Here is a 22463-nt window from a genome sequence, read left to right as displayed (position 1 = left end):
TACTGAGAGAAACTAATTACAAAATCGATTAAAATTCAGGATATTTTCATTTTTGTAAATGATAAAATCGGTCTGTTCAACTAAATTGTGAAATAAATTTCAGTAATCTCAGAGAAAACGAATCTGACTGGGACTTCTTGTTTTTTCTTTCCTGTACTGAATAATAAATTAAAAGTGAGTTGAATTTAATAAAGATATATCGGAAAAACATTCTAAGAAGACATAAACAAATTTATAATTATATTATAAAAGGATACATAAAATAAATTTTTATAATATTAATCTTTTTTAAAGGGAGTAGATTATAAAATTATACTAATAAGTTGTCAGTACATGATAGCTGAAATAAAAGATTTGTGTAAGTTAAATTAAAATATTTTACAAAAAAAAAATTATATTAATCAGTAAATAAACAAGAAAATTGTATTTTAGTTAATTACATTCTATTCTTTCTCATTTTTTGAATTGTAGAATTTTTTATAAGAAATAAATTTAAAAAAAAAAAAAACAGAATAAAATGTTAAAAAAAATTACTGAATAAGGTTAAATGCGTTTAAAAAAATCTTCTCAGCATCTTCGTCGAGCAAATAATTTGAATTGCAGAGTACTAGAGAATGTAGACAGAAGGGGGAAGTGAGTTCACGGAGGTAAAAAATCGATTGTGATATTCTAAATGAAAGTAAGGTTAAAAATAACAATGTAAGACTCGAGAAATGAGAAAATGAAGAAGCTATATAAGAGATGATTCTGTATATAATGTTTTAAATTTATACAAATATATGTATGCGCACGTGCGCGTGGGTGTTTGTAAGAATATAGAAAACATTGATTTTTGTAACAAAGTAATATTGTAATATTCATGTTAATATTATTATTTTAGTAATACGTAAATATTAATTAAATGCATTCAGGTATGTATCAAAATATGTAACCTCAGTTAATTAAATTATGTTATAGGAACTTGCAGAAGAGCTTCAAAATCAAGGTTGTTCTGGAAAGGTATTTGCTGTAAGAGCAGATATATCCCGTGAAGAAGACATTCTACTCGCATTTTCATGGATTGAAAAGACATTAGGAGGTATTGATGTGTTCGTTAATTGTGCTGCTATAACTTCAAGCGTTACATTAATTGGTAAATATATTAGCTAATGTAAAATTTTAATAATAACAATAATAATATACATGAACATTTTATTTTAACACATAATTCTTTTCATTATAAAATTATATGTATTAATCCTGTAACAAATATTCTAGTAAATAAATAAAATATAGGAATTTAAGATAAAAAATATTTATTTTTTCGTAGTACTAATAATAAAATTAATTTTAATAACAATAAAATATAAATTTTTAATTTATATTTGTCGGCCTCCCAAATCATTTTAAGCCGTCCGATCTTTCAATGAGGATCGAAAGAAGACTTTTCAGATAGTTGAACACTACTAAAAACTTTGATAAGTTGTCCAGGTATAATAGAATAAATTTAATTTATTTATAAATTAATAATAGGAAATAATATTTTAGTCAGTATTACATCAAACAACTAACATATACAAATTAAGTTATTTTTTGGGGATGTCCGGCAAGTAGTTATCATTCAAACAAACATGCATAAAAATAATCAAAATATAAAGGTTCTCTAAAGGGTTGTCCTAAAATCATTTAAAAAAATGATCAGTATTTTCAAGCACAATATTTGCTATTACCTAGGTATAGGTGAACAATCATTTTATAATACTAAATAAAAGCTTATTACATTGGTAACACCACGCCTACTTTCTTGCTCTAAGACTCTATATTCATGTATTCAAGGGTAGAATGAAATCAATAACCCAAAAATAAAGAAAAATTAAAACATCTATAAAATTTTACACTATGGATACCTGGCTTACTCTACAAGTTAAAACTACAACTTCCTCAACCCTACTCCCTAGTCTTGCGGAATTATCTTGAGAGGCGTTTTGCTCAGGTGAAATATAATGACGAGTTTTCAAGGTTCTCTGAGATTGGATCGGGTGTCCCTCAGAGCTCTGTGCTGGGCCCTGTGTTGTATTCCATATTCACTACGGACATTCCGGGTCTGGATGATTGCATCCTCGCCACGTTCGCTGATGACACTGCTATCCTGGCCGTTAAGGAAAACCCTGGCCTAGCCTCGCAGACCCTACAAATGGCGATGGATCGTATATGCGTGTGACAGAAAAAGTGGAGGATTAAGGTAAGTTGAGGCACGTCACATTTGCCATGCGCAGAGGTGACTGTCCCAGTGTGTACTTCTATGGTGTTTTGATCCCGCAAACGGAGACTGTGCGGTATCTGGGACTTCAACTAGATCGGCGTTTGACCTGGAAGTGTCACGTGAGGATGAAGAGGAAACAGCTAAACGCAAGGTACAGGCAACTTCATTGGCTGCTACGGAGGAACAAAGGCATCAGGTTATCAAACAAGATCTTAATTTACAAGACTATCCTGCGCCCAATCTGGACGTACCGTATGGAATTTTGAGGAACGGCTAGTACTAGTAATGTGGAAATTATACAACGATTTCAGAATAAAGTAGCGAAGGTAATTGCTGAAGCTCCGTGGTTCACGCCAAATGATGAGATTCACGATTATCTGGAGCTCCCAACGGTTCGTGAGATTGCACGACAGCGCAATGTCAAATACCTGCAGAGGCTTAAGAATCATGTAAACCACTTTGCAATTAATCTACTAGATAACAGTAGAGACGTCCGACGGTTGAAACGAACTCATGTACTCGACTTAGGTTCTGCGTAACAGTTTGGAATCCCCCATCAAGCTTAATGGTGTCATATCTAATTTCTTGTTATTTCTCTTTCTTTTTCTTTTTATTTGTTATTAATGTTTGTTTTGTGAACTATATGGTGCTGAAATTCTTGGTTTTTGATTTACGACTGAGCTTGAAATTTCATATTGTTTCCTTTGTTTCATATTGTTTAATAAGTTTCCTTGCAACAGTTTATTGTGTTTTATTTTTTTTGAGGGTTCCTTAAGGACCTTCTTATCACATGATTTTGTCAGGAAACTTACTTATGGCTCCTCAGGAGAGGCGATTGTAATTATAATTGTTGCTGAGAAAAAATGAAAAAAAAAACAATTTACACTTTTCTAACATCAATACTTTTAAATCATCACACACAACTGAAAAATTTACACTCTTTAAACGGTAAGGAAACTTCTTACTCATCCAGAAATGAGTCAGCGGTAAACTCCCCTCAATCCTTCTAGTTCTATAGCCTCAATTTTTTTTTAAATAATGGAATTATATTCTAGATGATTTATAATACAGCAGATTAATACGACAGGCAGTAAATATTTAAATTCTTGAATTAGCATCTTCTACTCGTTCTTAATTACACCAAGATTTCCTCTTGCTTTTCCCACAATTAGGTCAACTAAAGAATCAAATGAACACCAAGAAAATGACAATTGTTTTTCTTTTCAAACATGGGCCTTAATAATATTTGAACTCTATAATGAAGGCAGAAGAACATATGAAATAGAAGTTGATTCTAAAAATTTTTGACCAAGATCTAATGGCATTCGTTTCTTTTCAGCTCATACGACCACGCATTAATGTAATCCTGAATGTTTCTAGTATCCTCTTTACTGACTATTTTAATGCGATCTGAATATTTATTATTTACTTATTTGAAAAAATTATAATAATACAAATTAAATCAATTTTTAATAATTTACACAAATATTTTGTTTTATTAATATTACAAATGAATCATTTTCTTATATTTTTTTTTCTACTTAACATTTAAAAAAACAAAATAATAATTATATTATCATGAGTTATTAAATCTAATACAGATGCAGTATAAAATATTAAAATACCATCAAAACATCTGATAATTGCGTGAGAATAAATTCTTAAAAAACATTAATGAGAATTAAGAAAAGAAGAGGGCCAAAGATAGAAGTGTATGGGACACCAGCATCAAATCAATTAAAAGTGCAACTTCTAAACTGACGCTAAAAAATCTTTCCTATAAGTTTGACGGAATACAACCAAATCTTCAGTAAACCCTCCCCCCAAAAAAGAATTCTGTGTATCAAAAGATGGTAAAGCATTTTATTAAAATCTTTCTGGAAGTTGATGAACAAAATATCGGCCTGATCTTTCCTCAAAACCGTAAGACCGACAGTAGAAAGAAAAATATAAAAACATTAGTAGAACAACGCTAGAAAGAAGAAATAAATCTGAAATATAGTTGTAAACATTGTAAATATGTTTATAAATAAATATTTAAATATTTTTAACATAACATCTAAATTGAAATTAATACAAAATTAGATATACAATTATTTGTATGCGATAATTTGCCTTCTTAATTACGGAATTAACCGGCGCTTAATTCCAGCCTGTAGGAAAAGTACCAATGATCAAACACTGATTAAAAGAAAGCGAGTTTAAATCAGTAACTACAATTTCAACTACAGATTTAATGGTAAATGCAGCAGTGCTATCAAAACCTACAACTTGAGCTGATTTTCACGCTCTGAAATAATAATAAAAATTTGTTAAGTTGAAATAAATAATACATTTTATGTTGGTTTTATAAATATAAATCACCACCTCGTTTAAATGGATCGCATTAAACTGTTCTTTAGCACTGATAGTACACCTGACAGTTTTGTCAGGCTTATTGAAAAATTCAGTAGTATACATGAGAACTGAGTAGGGTAAATATAAGGTTTAAACCATGAAAAGCTGTAAATGATAAATGACTGTATTTTAAAAATCGATGATTAGCATTTATGATGGCTACAGAACATGGTGAAATACATATATGGTATTTCATTATTTTACATAATACACTAGGGAGTCGACTGTGTTTTGTCGCACGACGAAAGAACGCTAAACGTTTCTGAGACCTAGGGTTTTGGTTTTGCATTACAGAATCTACCGTCAACGTACTCAGATACAAAAATCACAAATTTAAAGACCCTATTGTTCTTTTAGGTAGATGTCATAAGTAAGCTACCTATTTTAATGGGTGCCATGATTCGACTTTCGAAAATTTCGATATATCTTTGCTTTCACATCCCCAGACCCCAAAACTACTGTCAGCTCAAAAGTTTATAGCTAAATTTATATATCGTTATATCTATATATATATATATATTCTTGTGAACACTATAACTGCCGTAATTTTAGGCCAATCCCTTTCAAACTGTTTCTTAAAAAATAACTCTTCCTAAAATTTCGGTCTATTTCGTTAACGGTTAAAATCGGACCATGGGGAAGGGCTTTTTCAAAAAAAAAACAAAATATAGCTATAACTTTCTTATTAAGTAAAATATCCAATTAGTTTAAAGTTCCTACTATTCTTTGGATAAGGGCCTAAAATTAATAAAATAAATTTTTTTTATGTCACTAACCATTGGCTCAAGGTGTTGAAAATATGGGGTTCGAACATAAAAAGAATCATACCTCCCTTAATGGGCACAGTATCGAATCGTTTTAAAGTGATCGTTAATCCTCTAAGCATTACCTAAAAAAAGTTTTGATATGATTAACCCTTACGGCAAAGGATGACCAAAATGTTGCTGGAATTGTAAGAAAATGGCGCTTATCGTATGCTAAACATGTGAAACTTTTTTTCACATGCAACCATTGCTGTATTGAGTAAATGTAAAGTTTTTCTTAACTTTATGGTGGAAATCTTTTTCGTCCCCTACTTTGCACTGGTGACATCTACCTCCGCCTTCCAGCGTGCCAAAAGGGATTTTTTGATTTCTTATTTGTTTTGTTGAAAAGCAAGTTCTTCAAACACGTAGTAGACGGGTGTCGTATTTCAACAAAATGTACACATTTCATTACAATAACTCTTTCCACAAAAAATGACTTTGAACTCAGCTCATATGTAGGTCTGTCCCTTACTTCCGGGTATATTCCTCAATCCGTGTGAGAAAGTGATCGTTATACGATTATTTTTCAAGATTACAACTGAATATTCTCCTAATAATGTTGTTTATATTTCTTGCTCAATAAAAGACAGTAATGAAAAATTACTGGCGTTGCCATGAGAATAAAATAATAGTAATAATGTTAATTATATTAATTTAAAATTTATTTCTAATTAAAAATGTTAGTCATAGTTATAAGATTGAAATGGTAATATTTTTTTAAACTTTTTAAGGCTAATAAACAATAAAATTTATATAATCTCCGTTCATTAAGCAATGGTGTTATATTTTAAATCTATTTCGTTAAATTTATTCTTTAAAAAACTATATGTCGGTAATTCAGTTACAGATAAATTTGTTTTTCTTTACTTGAAACGTCATTAACGTTTTCATAATATAACAAATATCTTAAAATAAAATTATGTTAATATTTAAATAAAAAATCTTGAAAGTGTAAAATCAAAGTTTTTAGTGCTTATAAAAAAAAAAAAAAATGGAAAAAAACGAATACAGAAGAACAATGTGGATTGAGGGATGGAAGGAGGTTAAGAGATTCAATTAGATTAATAAAAATTGGTACTAATGAACTAATAAGAAAAACCGGGGCAATGGAATTGATGAGAAGTATAATAAAGCGGTTGATGAATAGCAGTATGTTTTATAGAGATTGATAAAAGCTTTTGAGTGTGTAAAATTGGTTAAAGTAGTGGAAATATTATGAATTTTAACAGTAGGTTGAACAGATAGGATCAGTTAAAAAAATTTACCTGAATTAGAAAAAGGCTATGAATATAAAAGAAGCTCAAGTTAATGATTTTGAGTTGAGAGGATAAGTAACGAAAGGGTGATGCCATTCACCAACCTTGTTTATGTAAAATATATGAGCAAAAATATTCTTCTTTTTGAAAAAGCTGAAGAAATCAATTTAGAAAGTAGAATACATTTTAAATGTTTGTAGATGACATATAGGAGATTCAAAAGATGATTTCAAAAGAAAAAGACACTACAAAAGAATATCGAATAAAAATTAATGTTTAGAAAACTTAAGATATAAGATAATAAATAAGTTAATGTTTACACAAAACAATCTGATATGGCCACATAACTCTCATAACTCACATAACTCCCACATAACAGTCTTGTGTACGCCTATTAAATTACATATGCACATTTTTTGTTGCACTCATTTAAACTTATTTCATTTAAAAGTGAGATACGAGCCTCCAATTCTTTAATAAAGAATTTTCTTTTATTATTTTTCAATTATTATTTATTGTAAAACTTTTTTCACAATCACTGGTTAATAAACATTAATAAATCAATATATTTAAGTTAAAAAAAAGTTAAAAACATAAGAAAGAAATAAAGTCGGATTCGAACCGACATGCCTTCCCCTTGTAAGGTCCAAATATTTCATTAATTAAAATTTTATTTGGCTATAACTCTAGAATCAATGAAAATAAGTACCACTTCTGATATATGGATGAAAATCTCTCAATGAGGGCTTATTAATGCACTAAAGATAAAGTCCAAAATCCAAATATTTTTGATTTCGGCCCTTTTTTGACACTTTTGGTTCAGTCGATTGCAATCAAAATGAGAGGTACACTACTAGATGTTACAACAATTCTAAACCCAAAATTTCAACATTCTACGACTAACCGTTTTTGAGTTATGCGAGATACATGCGTACTGATGTCACGCCGAAACTAATCAAAATGGATTTAGGCTTGGTCAAAATGGATATTTCTGTTGAAATCTAAAAATCGAAATTTTTTGCGATCACAATACTTCCTTTACTTTGTACAAGGAAGTAAAAAGCAATTGAATTAATAAAACAAAGAAAATACTTATGAACCATGATAAGAAAAAATTGAAAAAAATAGAAAAAAAAGAAAAAGTAGAATTATCAATGACCAAAAAGGGATTTGATAAAATTACACGAGTAGATAAAGAAAATAGTGGTATGAAGGGGTATTTTTGGAATATATTATGTCCGGATAAGAAAAATAAGTACTAAAACGAAGAGGAAATGAAAAACTGGTAGCATTTGGAATATATGAAAGAATCTATTGAAGATTAAATGAAAAGAGTGAAAAAATTAAGTTATAAGAAAAGTTTAACGAGAATGATATGTTTAAATAGAAGAATGCAGAATAAGAAATTTAATTTGCTGGGACAAGTAATGGTTGATTAAAACAGTACTAGATGGATCAGAACAAGTTACATAAAGGAAGCCGGAAAACATTAAAGATTATAGATGACGATGTAAACGGTAAACGGACATGGAATTACCAGATTCTTAAAATTTCAATATTGTAAAGTGAAGAACATGGTGGAATGACTTGCTTCATTAAATCCCTAAATGATGGTGGAAGCTTATTATTTATAGTTTCACTCACAGTAATTTATCTCTTCGTTATTTATAATTACCTTTCTTAACTCCATTCTTTTATCTCTTGATGCGTTTTGGAACCCCTCGATTATCAAAACCTATTGTACTCACAATGTATTTGTATTTTGTTTCCAAAGAATGAAGCTAAGAAAGATAAGTAATATTAAAAATAGAAGCTGTTATTTTAGAAGGAAAGTTAATAGGAATTATTATCTTAACAATTTTAAGAGGTTAAACAGACCAGAATTGTAAAGAAATTTGAATATACATTAAAAAAGTAGAAAATATTAGCTAACGTATGGTTTAATAAAAAATTCATTTTCAATCAAGTAATACCTAATTTTTTTTACCTCCGGGTCCACCATTAGGTATTGCTTCAGAGGATGAGATGAACGATTTGTAGTGTGTGTAAAAATGCAATGCAAAGAATCGAACCCGGGACTTTCGGATGAAAAGCCAAGATCGCTACCACTCACGCCACGGAGGCCGGCGCAATCAAGTAATATTTAATAATGCTAAAATTAAAAGTAATAATAGCGGTTATGCAGCAATTAAAAATGCAGAAGTAAACCGAGTAAAAATGGAAATTAAGAATTTTTAAATAAAACAAACCTAATAAATAATTAATGCATTTACATTTTCAACTCAACCAGCACTTTTTAATCGACACAATAAATAATATAATAGAACAAAGAAAAAAAATATTATAAAGAAAGAAACCAAAGAAAACCAAATACAAGTGAAGAAAAAAATAGATAAGCTAACCACCCACAAAGAAAGAAATGAAACTACAAAAATACGAAAATTAAATTCCACCATAGAATTATAAATATAGCTATCATAAATTTAAATGAAGATGAACATAAACTCCTAAATAAATCACTAAAACATAATTTAAAAAATTTTAACGTTGAAAAAACGACGAAAAAATATTATTGATAGAGAAAATGTAATAGAAATGATACCAATAGAAGAACAGACGCATGAAAGATATTTAGAATAACAATTAATTGAAAAATAAATTAAAAAAGTTACCAACAAAAATGAAATATATATAAAAAAAGCAGACAAAACAGTTGTAGCACTTTCCCACCACGTGGCTTTTATCTGATGCACGGCTTACACACATACATACACAATTAAAAATATTCATCATTTTATTTAAATATAATATTTTTGGTTTAATTCTGTTATTCCAACTAAAGCGCGCAAGCATATCGTATTTCATTCGCGAGGGTGTGGGGAAACTATTGGCGACTTTAAATATTTTTTTTACACTTTAAATATTACTCGTTTATTTAATTCTACAGCTCACCTGTGACGTTACAACGTAGCTGGTACCGGAGGCTAAACAGAAAAAGAAAGAGAGACGACTACAACAGTTGTACGTCAGTGCTAAACTAGTGCTCTTTGTGGTTAGAAGGGGGTACTAATGACGCACTGTTCTACTTAACCACTAGTTTATTTAGAGCATTTTAGAAAAATTTTTGGGAGGGGGTGCAATTTTTATAAATGTATTTTTGGAAAATTATTTTATAATTGTTAACAAATATGCCTAACAAAAATAACACCTTAATTAGGAAAAATCTAGAGATACTGAGGGTAACCTTGCTCTACAGACTCACCCCTTTGACCTTTTAAGTTAAAAATTTAATGCCATCAATGCCCAATATTTAGTAGTAATCTGACCAAGTTTGGGCAAAATCGATCGAGTAGTTCTGAAGATATATAGTGATTTATAGTCAACACACCGAACTTACACACATACATACATAGGAAAATAATCCGGTTTTGTGGGTTCCTTAGATGTCAAAAGATTAAGATCCGATGAAAACCACATTGATCATATTGGACCGATTACAATACTTTCCCTTCTGTAGCTATAGCTCTGCTATAATAACAGGCGGGAAAGTAAAAAAATAAAAATACCGAAAATAAAAAAAATAGTACAACCTAAAAGAAAATACTGCACTTATCAAAAAAACCGAAAAAGGAAATGCAGTATTTATGATTAAAAAAAAAGAAGATTATTAAAGAAAAGAGAAAATTTGATAAACAAAACGTACAACAAAAAATAAAGATAAAACGGAAATGTATTAGAAAAAATTATAAAATATCTAAAAATTTAATTAAGAAAAATGATTACAAATATATTAATATGAATCCAAGTGTACCAATTATGTGAAGTCACATTAAAATTCACAAAGATAATTTACCGATAGTACAATAAGTTTGGTATGGAGTGGTTCCGAAATGCGTCAACAAGAGATAAAAGAATGAAGCTAAGAAAGGTAAGTAGTACCAAACATAGAAACTATAGTGTGATGTTAGCAGAAAAGATAATAGGAATTATTATCTTAACAACAATCAGTAATTAAATTACTGGTAATAATATTTAATTAGTAATGACGATAATCACAAGTAACTAACATCTTAATTGTATAACTAAAAATTATATTCATTCATAATAGACAACAAAAATGTTTCAATTCTACAAAACTTGTGTTCATCTACTGACCAAAAAAAGAAAAATAATTCTTACGGAGAGTGATAATAAAAGTTTAACGTAGATCTGTACATACCAGCTTGAACCTAAATATATCATCATCGTCATAGACATCGCCATCATCGTTGGTTTTCTCTTTTAGAACAGGTCCAATTTTTCAAGCTGACACTAAATTGAGAAACTGAATCCCTTTTTCTTTGTGTTTTCACTTCAATTCTTCGCAGTTATGGGCACATTTCTTTATTTATTATTTTCTATTTTTACTTTACCTCCTTTTTCAAGTTGTCCCAACATGAATTCTTTTTATTCGTTTCATCTTTTTTCTTCTATTTTTATTTCCATCACCTTTACAAGTAGACCATCTACTTTCAAACTACGTTGAGCTTCTTTTTTATCTCCGATTCCTTTTTCCTTTTATGAATTCACAACATAATACATAAAAAAGGAATTTTAGCTCACAATATCCACTTTCAGTTCAAATATTTTTATATATATTTCCATTGATAAATCATCAATTTTCTTTACAAAATTAGAGTAAACCCTATTTTAAAAAGTTGTTATTTCATTAACCAAAGCAGTATGTATAACATTTTTAGGCATACTTTAACGATTACAGTAATTCTGTAGTATATTTATTATAATAACTTTTGTTAATAAAATATTAGGAAAATTTATTTGAATGTTTTTTTTAAATATATTTGATCTTTTATGGTTCTTTTTATGGTTTTATCTTTATGAGTATTTTAATCCCCCAAGCTTTTTTTTCTTTTAATTTTATTTGAACATACCTGTTCTTTTTACTTTTTCCGTCTAGCGCTATAGCAAAGCTGTAGAAAGAAAAATATTCTAATCGGTCTAATTTGGGCATATGCGATTTTCACCGGATCTTGGCATTAAGACAGCTAAGGTACCCAAAACATCGGACGGAAATTTTCCGGATGTTCGTATAAACGCGTGCGCGCGCGTTCAATGTCTCACAGCTTATATCTCCCAAACCACTGAATCTATTTTTACCAAACTTGGTCAGATTACTTCTGTGTATGGGGCATTGATGTCATTCAATTTTTAACGTAAAAGGTCAAGGAAGTGAGGCTGTAGAGCAAGGTCACCCTCACTATCTCGAAATTTCGCCTAATTAATTTCTTATTTTTCTTAGGCAGATGTGTTAACAATAAAAAAAATAATATTTCCAACAAAAAAAAATTATGTTATTAAGAGATTTTCATACTTCAAATATCTTTCGATAGAAATAATTTATATTTTAACTAAGTGGTTTCGTTTTAATAATTTACTTTTAATTTGTTTAGATAAATTTATTTAGACTGATATTTCGGTATATAAACTCAAAGCTTGTAAGCGGGAATATTTTGTAGAAATTTTGTTTCATAGAATATAAAAGGATACCAACGTTGAATGAAATTCGATCCTCTCCTAGATGAAAGGTTGAAAAATTATTACTTTCTCTCATACTCAGGTGGAATGGAAGTTTTTGTCTAAGTTTCATTAATGTAATAATTTCGTTTTTTAACGTATAAATACTGCCTTATCAGCTTATATAAAATATTAAAATTAATTAAACTGAAGAAGGAAAATGTGTATCGATATACTTGGTTGAACAATAACTTATATAAATTACATTGTGGTAAATTGAACGTCCCCAATAACTGAGAAAATAGAAATTCTTTCAGTTTATTTTTCCTAACTTTAAAAAAAAGTGTTTTTGTTTAAGTAGAGTTTAAAGATTTAATAAATAAAAACGCCCATAATTTCTTCTTGTGAGAACACATTCCATACTGTGATCAATAGGACAAACAGATACCAAAGTACCAAAGGACTTGACTGCAGAAACCAGTTGATGACTATCTACAGAGACAAAGATTTTATTGAATGATTGATTTAAGGGAATGAAAATAAATTTCGTAATGAAAATCTACTCAAAAACCTATTCGGTTATTAGATAAGAATAACGGTAGTAATTAAAACTGTAACGACAGTAACAGTGGTGTGAAGTTGGTGAAAGCAGCGTAATTTCAATGAAGTATATTTCTAACTAAGAATTCATGTAATATTATAATTTTATTACCATTATATTATTTATATTAATTATATTTCACCATTATATTATTTTTAATCTATAAAATATGCTTTATAAATATGAAATATCGAGAAAAAACGGCTAAACTAATTTTCCAAGGCATGTTAGACATACATTAAAAAAAATAATAATAAAAATACAAAATTTTAACGGATGTAAAGTAATAACACTATTTTTATTACATATTATTAAGAGTCTATAACTGGAGCTTGGTAAGAATGATGTAAGATAATGTAGGAAAGAAACCGTTTGGCTTCAGGAAAGGGAAAAGAACAGAGTTGCACTGAGTTACTTAGGATCGTTGAGAGAGCTATTTAAAAGAAGAATAAGAATGTGTCAGTGTTTCATAGGTTTACAGAAGGCATTTGATATAGCCAAATGGAAGAAAAAAGAGGAGTAAAAGAAAGACAAAACGCATCAGTGAATGTATCTAGAGTGTATGAGTAATGATCTAGACTGTATGAGTCTAGATCGATATGTAAGACAAGGAAACTGCCTCTCACCGATACTGTTCGACATATTCATTAAGGAATATTAAACGATTTATTAGAAGAAATATATTAATTAACTAGATGTATTAGAAGAAAGAGAATAGGTATAGAGGACAAAAAAGGTTTGCTGATGATATAATATTTCTGGTTGATGACATACACTCGCTTTAAAGATTATTAACAGCCCAAGAGAAAGGAATGGAAGAATATGTAATGAAAATAAAAATAAGAAAAAATAATGGTATGAAAGTAAACAACAAAAAGGATTGAGTGGTTAAGACAAATGAAGGAAAAACAGAAAATGTAAAAAAATATATACAGATAATTGGGGACTATGGTGACAAAGGATTAGAAGAGCACAATGAAAATAAAATAAAGAATAACGATGGCAAAGGAAGCCTTCAGTAAAATGATGGGAATGACTATATGTAGTAAGCGCCTTAACTTTGAGTTGAGGAATAATTTAGCCATTAACTATGTATAGTGTCTTGTTGTGTGGGAGTGACGCATGGGTGATGAGGAAGAAGGAGAAGGATAGGATTGAGGCTTTTGAGGACTCGATATGGAAAAGGGTAGACAAAGTACAATGGATGGGTTAAAGTGAGGAGAAAGTAATGGACAGGATTAGAAAAGAAAGAGCACGTATGCCGGAGGTATACAAAGATAAAGGAAACTGGTATGTATTTAAAGGAAGGGGAATCTTGACAACTGAATTGAAAGGATCATCAGAAGGAGAAAGGAAGCGATGAAGAAGGAGAAGTTAAGTTCCCAATCTTCAACCAAAAGATTGGGAACTACAAATGATTGACACAGAAGTGGATGGAAACAACGGTGACGTAAGGAAACTGTGCCGGGGAGAACACCAGATGATGGTGATACGTATATGTATTTAAATGCTAATTTATTTAGATTTTAAGTTACATTATACTTCTTTTTAATAATATTGTACTTGTTATTTATATAATAAGAGTATATTTAACAGTAAAAAAAAAAAAAACATAAAAAAAGATTCATTATATTATTTCACTTTATACTTGTCTTATACATATTCTTTTCTTAGAAGACATATAAGTTATATATATAGAACCGGTGTCAAACATAATATATATATATCATTAAATTTGATGGGAAAAATCTTTTTAAAATTAACTCAACAATATTAATCACTACGTCAAATTAATAGAACGTATTATTTAATAAAAAATGTATTAACCAGGATATATTTTGTGAACAGTTTGTGAAGTTAACATCCAGGAAAAGGAGTTTAAGGTATTTATTATTTTATATCCAATTTAATTCATCAAGGAATGATAAAAAAGAATTATTTTTTATAAATTTCCAAGTGCAGTTTTTTTTACTGATAATACTTTCTAACTGCTTCTTTAATAAAACTGTTTTAAGACTGATATCAATTGACCTTCTATCTGTCTCTATCCTGCTTGTCATTCTTTAGCTGAACATTTAACTCCTTCCTCTCATAATGTCTGACAAAATACTAATCCTTTATCTTTCCTTCTATGAAAGCAACCCCTTTTCTATATATGCTCATTCCATGATACTTTATTTTATTTGTAATATCTTTCAACCGACATATTTAACTTCCACCATTCACATTATCAACAATTAAAATCTTAAAAAATAGAATCAAAAAGTTAGAAATATTCCACAGGTTTTACGGTTAAAAATCATTGTATAAAAATCCATTGAACTATGTAACTGAAGGGTGGCGTCTTCTGGTTCTATCGGGAAGGATTTACGTTTGAAATCCGGATAAGCTTGTCAATTTTCATACGTTACAAAATGCATGTTTCATTTTAATCATAAAAGAAAATAACTGTGGTTGAGCGTTAGGCTGTTGTTAAAAGAAAATAAATAAATATATATGTACGTTATACATTCTTTTATACATTTATGAAAAAAAATATTCAAAATAAAGGTTTTTATTAAATAATCTTTATCAAAGTTTACCACGAGAATGATTATAAAATAATTAATTTTTCACAATATTTAATAAAATACGAGTATATTTTTCATATAAAATATTTCTCAATAAACGATCATCCACTTATGTTGAAGTCTTCTGCTAGATAATGTTTAATTTCTAAAAATTATTTTTAACTTATAAAAAAATGAAATTATTTTCAAGATTTTTTTTCTTCAAACTTGCATTCTTCGTCTCCAATTAACATAGTATCTATGTACTCAAAATTAATTTTTTATAGAAAAATTAATATTCACCAGTAATAAATCATTAATATTTTTCTGTGGCAAAATTCTCATTTTAATGAATATTAATTTTGAATGAGACTCTAAAAAAGAAGACATTAACATAGTTAGTTATATTTTTAAAAGTTTTGAGTGCTTAATAGATTTCTGAAAAGAACGTTGGTGTTTTTCTGAATACTTACATTAATTTTTTTTTAACTCCCAATTTGTTGATTTCATTAATAAAAATTATTCTGAATGGATCTTATGGAAAATAAGTGATTGTTTGTAAAGAATTTAGATATTTTAATATTTAATTTTTTCAAGAAGTAAAAGAAAAAATCTTTTCTCTTAATAAAAGTACGATTTTATTTAATTGAAAATTAATTAATTTTTGCTTTCTTAACATATTTAATTTATGGACAATATATAAAATAACAGAAAAGTGGTATCTAAGTAGTTAACGTTGTTTTATCTTGACTACCTGATTAAATTCAATTTTCATCTTCGCCAGAAGTACTGGAATTTAACGTTTTAGATAAAACAATAGTAGGTCTTGATAAAAATATCTACCACACAATTATGAAGCGAAATAAATTAGTGCAAGTAATATTAAGCTACATAATAATTACAATTTTAGAAAGTTCACGTGCAGAAATTATTTGCTCTAGTGAATCACTACGTTACAGAATAGAATAAATGTTTGCATGAATGAAATTGAAAGGAATTTTTTAATATAACACTTCATATTAAGGTAATCTCTACTTATTATTTATTTACATTTACAAGAGAACATTTATACGAGCAATTTTTCATCTTTCCCACGTAAAATTATATGACAAAATTATTTAGTTTTAATAAAATCATCATACGATAACAAATAAACAATTATAATTTTAAACGAGCTTAATTACTGATTTATATTAACGTATTTGATAAATAATTACTACTAAGTATCACAGCATTCAAATCCAAAAAAAATTTAATTTATATTCTAAACTTTTGCTAAGCAAGAATTCGTTTTCTTGTTTAAAAGTCCGTATTTTCCTGTTTAGCCTCCGAGTAACACCGTCACGTATTATTTTAGTGGATGAATGAGGATGATATGTATGAGTGTAAGTGAAGTATAGTCTTGTATAATCGCTCAGGCTAACCATTTCTGAGATGTGTGGTTAATTGCGATGTATACTAATTTTTATACAGATTATAAAAATCCGTGTAAGAGTAACTGCTTTTACTATGTCTTGAACGCTGGAATTCGAAATCAGCTGATTTGCGAAAACGCATTCACCACTAGATCAACCCGGTGGGTTGTTGTTTAAAAGTCCATCTTTTTGCAATTTAATGCTGTTATGTATTTTTCAAAAAGATTGTTATCCATAAAGCACCTTCAATCCTGAAAAATACTTCAGCAGATTAAACTGTAACTATCTTTTCGAAGGGAAATCATTAGACTCTCTAACAAAATTGAGAGTACATATGCGTCCTAGTTTTTTAGTGCCTAGGGCGTATACGTGCGTCCTATTCACCAGGCGTACCATGCATCCACTGAAACATGCACGTGGTACCATGCGTACCACGTGCATGCTATACCGAAAGACACTCACATCAAAACCCCTCAGAACACTGAAGGAGAAAGAGCTTAAAAAAGGACGCGTAATATTACAACTCTCCTGACGAATAACTTTAAATATCTAGAAATCGGTATGCAATTTTAATAACCAATAACATCAAATAAAATAATAAATACACTAAATTAAACCGCAATCACTAAATAAATGCTAAACAAATATAAGTACACTAAATTATCCCTGTCACTAAAATAAGATACCCGACAATAATTAGAAAGATCCAGCAGCGAGGAAGAAACGCCCAGGCTCTACGATGAGTAGAAGTATGCATTCTTTACGTTCTTGAAATTTAGTGCACAATCTTCTTTTTATGTATGAAAAGAGTATATGTTTTTTTTTTTTATGAGGACTGAACAAAATGTTTTGTTGTTAGTACGGGGCATAGAGAATAATTTTTAAAAAACCCTAAAATACCCATACCTTGCAATTTATTTTTTTGAACAAAGAGAGTATTGTTAGAGTAAAATAACTGAGTGGCTCTATTTGAAAAACCGAATCGAAATTTTGTAAAACGTTGGAAATCAGGTATATTGGATTTTATTATAAAAACGTTAAGGAAAAGTCACTAACTTAAAACTGACAAATTAAAAAATAAAATGAAATCAGGTTCTGTATGAAAAAAATAAAAAGATTGCAACATGATTTTGGACAAGATGTTTTACCCACAATAAATTTGTTTTAGAAAAAAATCACATGGAATAACTATATATTAGTCTACTTACAGTAATCAGATTCACCCAGGATGAAATATCATCATCATTTTTAAGTTTGTGACTTACATCTGACGCTCTTTTGGTTATAAAATAACATAATTTGACGCAAATGTCAAAATGATCGGAGTACTTTTAAAAGTAATATCTATCAAATATAATTATTAGTTATTTACGTTTAACAATTTTAGCGGAAAAAAATTAAAAGCTTTGTGTTGACAGATAAAACTAAGCAAAATTTTTTAACTAATTTACATAAAGAAATTTAACCATTTTTAATTGATATAGATAGAATAGCTATTTTACACGAGAAAGTATGTTGATCATGTCAAAAATGGGGTATCGGGTTTTTTACAAATTTTTACAATATAAGGTCCAACTAGTTAATCTAGAACAACAGAAAAACATATACTTGTGCGTACAAAAGTAAGTATGTGTGTCATACTAATTTTGGTCTTAATATGCCAAGATTGACCAATCCGATTTTCTCCAAATTTGGATCAAAATATACTTATTGGACATTGATCTTTTCACAAATCGTTAGGAGGGTGGGAATATATCCAGAATAAAATAATTTAGATTTTCATCACAGACCTTTTAGAAGAAACTTTATAAAAGCAAATTTACCTGTAATGGATATATAAAAAATAAAAATGTTTTTTAATTAACCTCTCCACTGTTAAAATTTAAATATATGTTTTTTTGTTCTTTTGCTCTATCTTCCTTCAGTTTGAATTTTAAAAGGTTTTGAAAAGGTTTTTTTTGTTTATGCTTCATATATAGGATTATCAAATAATGTCTAATTTTTCAAAATTATAAACCCCGGAACTTAAACAAACAAATTTTTTTTGAAAATTCTCTTTTTCTTATTTCAGACATATTGATGGGGTTGTTAGATTTAGAAAAAAACTTTACTTATGGAAATATTAAACTTAACCTGATATATGAAAATTTTTTAATGTTTATTCCTCACCTCTAAAAAACATATATTATGTTTTTGTTTAGTTTTTTTTATTCCTTGTACAAAGTAAAAGAAGTATTATGATTGCGGAAGATTTCGGTTTTCCGATTTCAACGGAAATATCCATTTTCACCATTCCTGAATACATTTTTACTAGTTTTGGCGTGACTTACGTACGTATGTATGTACGAATGTGTCTCGCATAACACAAAAACGATTAGCCGTAGAATGTTGAAATTATGAATTTAGGACTGTTGTAAAATCAAGTTACGCACCTTCTCGTTTGATTGCAAGCGACTGCACCAAAAGCGTTCAAAAATAACCAAAATCCAAGTTTTTGGGGATTTTTGATTTATTCTTTAGTGCCGTAATAAGCCCTTATTGAGTGCTTTTCAACGATATATCATAAGTGGTACTTATTTTCATTGGTTCCAGAGTTATCGCCAAAGAAAATGTTAGTTAATGAAATATTTGGATGTTAAAAGTGAAAGGAACATCGGTTCGAATCCTTGTTCATCTCCTTTTTTATTAATTTAAATATACTGACTTATTAATTATTTTTAAAAATAAAAATAAAAAATAAAAAAATATCAGAAGTTATCAACGAAATAATATTTTTTGTACATTTCATTTAAAAAAAAAAAAATGTGTATGTATAATTTAATGGGCGTACAAGGAAACCATGTGTCAAAATCAGACTTTTAATTTAAAACGAAATACATGTAAATCAATTTTCCTCTATTAGAGAAAAAAATGAGTATTACATATATTTTTTTAATTAATTATCGGAAATCTCATTTATCGTACGTCTCATATAGATCTATTTATAAAAATATTAAATATTTGATTTTAAAGTACTTTTTTGATTTTATGAATTGGTTACTATTAATTCATAAATAGTGATTTCATTAAGATTAGTATAATTCTGGATCTCACCTGAAAAATGCTACTAAAACTAGATTACAATGAATTGTAAATTATTTTCAAAGATAAATAGCCATCATGTTTAAAAGATCAAGGAAGAACATGAAAAACGAGTAGAAGAAAGCTAATGTTGCTGAAAGTGATTGATTTACTTCTGATGAAAGCTTAAATGGATTTGGCTTGAAAAAAAAAAATATATATATTTATATATATATATATATATATTCGGTTACTCTAATGTACTGAATAATATAATATTATTACTTATGTAAACTAATTTCCATGATATTTGATTAGTGTGTTAATTACTAGCTAGTAAAAACGATTCTGACTCAAATTTAAATTACTTAAACAATTTTTGTCTGATTATTTTAACTAAAATTTTAGTGAAATTTAATGAATTTAGTAATTATGTTTATCAGTATAGTTCACCCAAACTCATATAAATGTTCAAAATAATGTTAAAATTCGGCGATCTACGGAAACTACTAATTGAATTGAATAAGTAGTACTTCTGTCATTACAACTTTATCCTTACTTTATAATGTCAATTGTTTCTTGGGATATCTCAAGGGTTATTAATATATCAAGGTGTATGCTTATGTAAAGGTATTACAAAAGAGGATTAGTAAATGAAGATAAGTGGGTTACCTGTGAATATATTTATCAAATTGTTTTTTTTAAATACGTTAGTTATACTGTAATGTTTGTATAAAATTGCTAACCCAAATGAAACTAAATCTATAGGGTTATTTTTTATTCAACACTTTTTTCCATTAACAAAAAAAAAAAACATTATTATTAAGAAATATTGTAACAAATGCCTTTTCTAAGTCGAATAATTTAGTAAATCTAGTTACATGATATCAATCCTATAACATTATAAATTATACTTTATCTTTTATCAATTTGTATTTCATCCTAAAAATGATCATTTTGAAGATTCTCATAAAATTTGAAACAAAAATTACGATAAAATCAGTTATTTTTTCTAAAAGTAGTTTTTGGTAGTAAGTAGTAGTATTACAATGTAATAGTTTTAAAACTGTTTTCTAGAAATAGAAAACTTCAAAAAATTATGGAGAAATAATATTTGAGAAAGTAATAATTAATTCAAATTTCCATAATTAACATTTTAAAATTCGAATAAAAATCAAATAATATGTATTTAATAAAAACATACTATTTTTAAACGTTTAAAAATTACTGTTAGAAATTTAAATTAAAAATTAATTTCTGTTTTCAGTTCTTAGTAGTAAAACATGATAAAATTATTAATATGAGTATTTTAATCTTAATAAAAACATAAAAAGCTTAATAACTGTTTTTATCGAATGTAAAAAAACACGTAAAGTAAGGGTGTTGAATAATTATTTAAATTTTTAGTTAACTTTTCTAGAAATTATGTAAAAGTACAAATTTATTCATTTTTTCTTAGTTCAAAGATTTTTTGTTATAAAACTGTTGAAACATTTTATCACTTTAAAAAGCCCTTAATATAATCATCAAACAATATTTTCTTTATTTATAACTTTTATTGTGTTTAACACGGTTCTTAAATATTTCACTAAAATCCATCTTTAAAGACGGCTTTTATCAAACTAGGGTCTGTAATTTGTAATTAATGATACAGGTATTCCTATAGTCGGATAATTAACTATTCTTACAGTTTTAATTAATAAACTAAAGACATTTTAATATTTATTACAAAAATTTAATAATGGAATACGATAAAACTAAATTAAGTAGTTATCATTGTTACCTACAATGTTAAAGTAATGGATCATTAGTGTTATACTAATAATTTCAATCATTTATGTCATGGTATTACATAAATTATGAATTAAATTAAGCAATTAACAAAACAAGCTATAAGAGAAGAGTAGCAAAAATGAATAAAAAACAAAATAATATGGAATGATATATTTCTAATTGCAACTGCAGATTGGATAAATTAATAGACGTTAATGATTAACATTACAACTATTACAAAAGATGGTTGTTCGTAGCCAACTTAAAATTAATGAAATTCTCCCCATTTTTATTAATTAATATTTAACGACAGAACAAAATAAAAGCGACCTCAAGAAATTCTTACGAAAAAAAGGAAAAAGGAATAGTAGGTTTTCCTTTTTGTTAGTTGTATTTAATTTAATTGCTGTATTTAAAAACAAAAATACGTAAAACTTTTTTTAAGCAACACGTACAACTGCTCGTACTAAAACCACGTAGTAACCGCATATGTTTTTATCATTAAAAGTTTCTTGCCACCTGACCGTGGTGTGTTCAAAATTTGTATAGTTAGCAGGCGCTGTTAACTAAACATAGTACAATTAAAATTCGTTCAATTTCTTTGTTTCGTTTGAAAAAAACCTAATATTGTAAAAAAAATAATTAATTAAAAATTTCCTCAAATAATATACATTTATTATTTAAACTGGATAAATAAAACTAACAATAATAATAATAATAATTATTATTATTCCTAAACTGTAAGTTGCAATCTGTTCAAATAGTGAACAATAAGCAACCCCCCCCCCCATCAAATGGCCCAAAAAAATGAAGTTGATATGTAAGACATGTAAATGAAATGTAGTCTTGT

At 28.0% G+C, this 22463-nt stretch overlaps 1 protein-coding gene across 1 annotated transcript in view; it reads left to right on the top strand.

The window, feature by feature from the left end:
* The window catches only part of LOC142318424 (dehydrogenase/reductase SDR family member 11-like), a 164788-nt gene that overhangs the window by 12425 nt on the left and 129900 nt on the right, over nt 1-22463 (top strand). Inside the window, exon 2 of the mRNA XM_075355010.1 lies at nt 958-1132. Coding sequence (XP_075211125.1) covers nt 958-1132 — 175 coding nt within the window. The remainder of the gene's footprint in view (nt 1-957; nt 1133-22463) is intronic.

Source organism: Lycorma delicatula, chromosome 1 (genome assembly GCF_047948215.1).
Source record: "Lycorma delicatula isolate Av1 chromosome 1, ASM4794821v1, whole genome shotgun sequence".
Lineage (NCBI taxonomy): Eukaryota > Metazoa > Arthropoda > Insecta > Hemiptera > Fulgoridae > Lycorma > Lycorma delicatula.
This window is presented reverse-complemented; position numbering and strand designations above follow the sequence as displayed.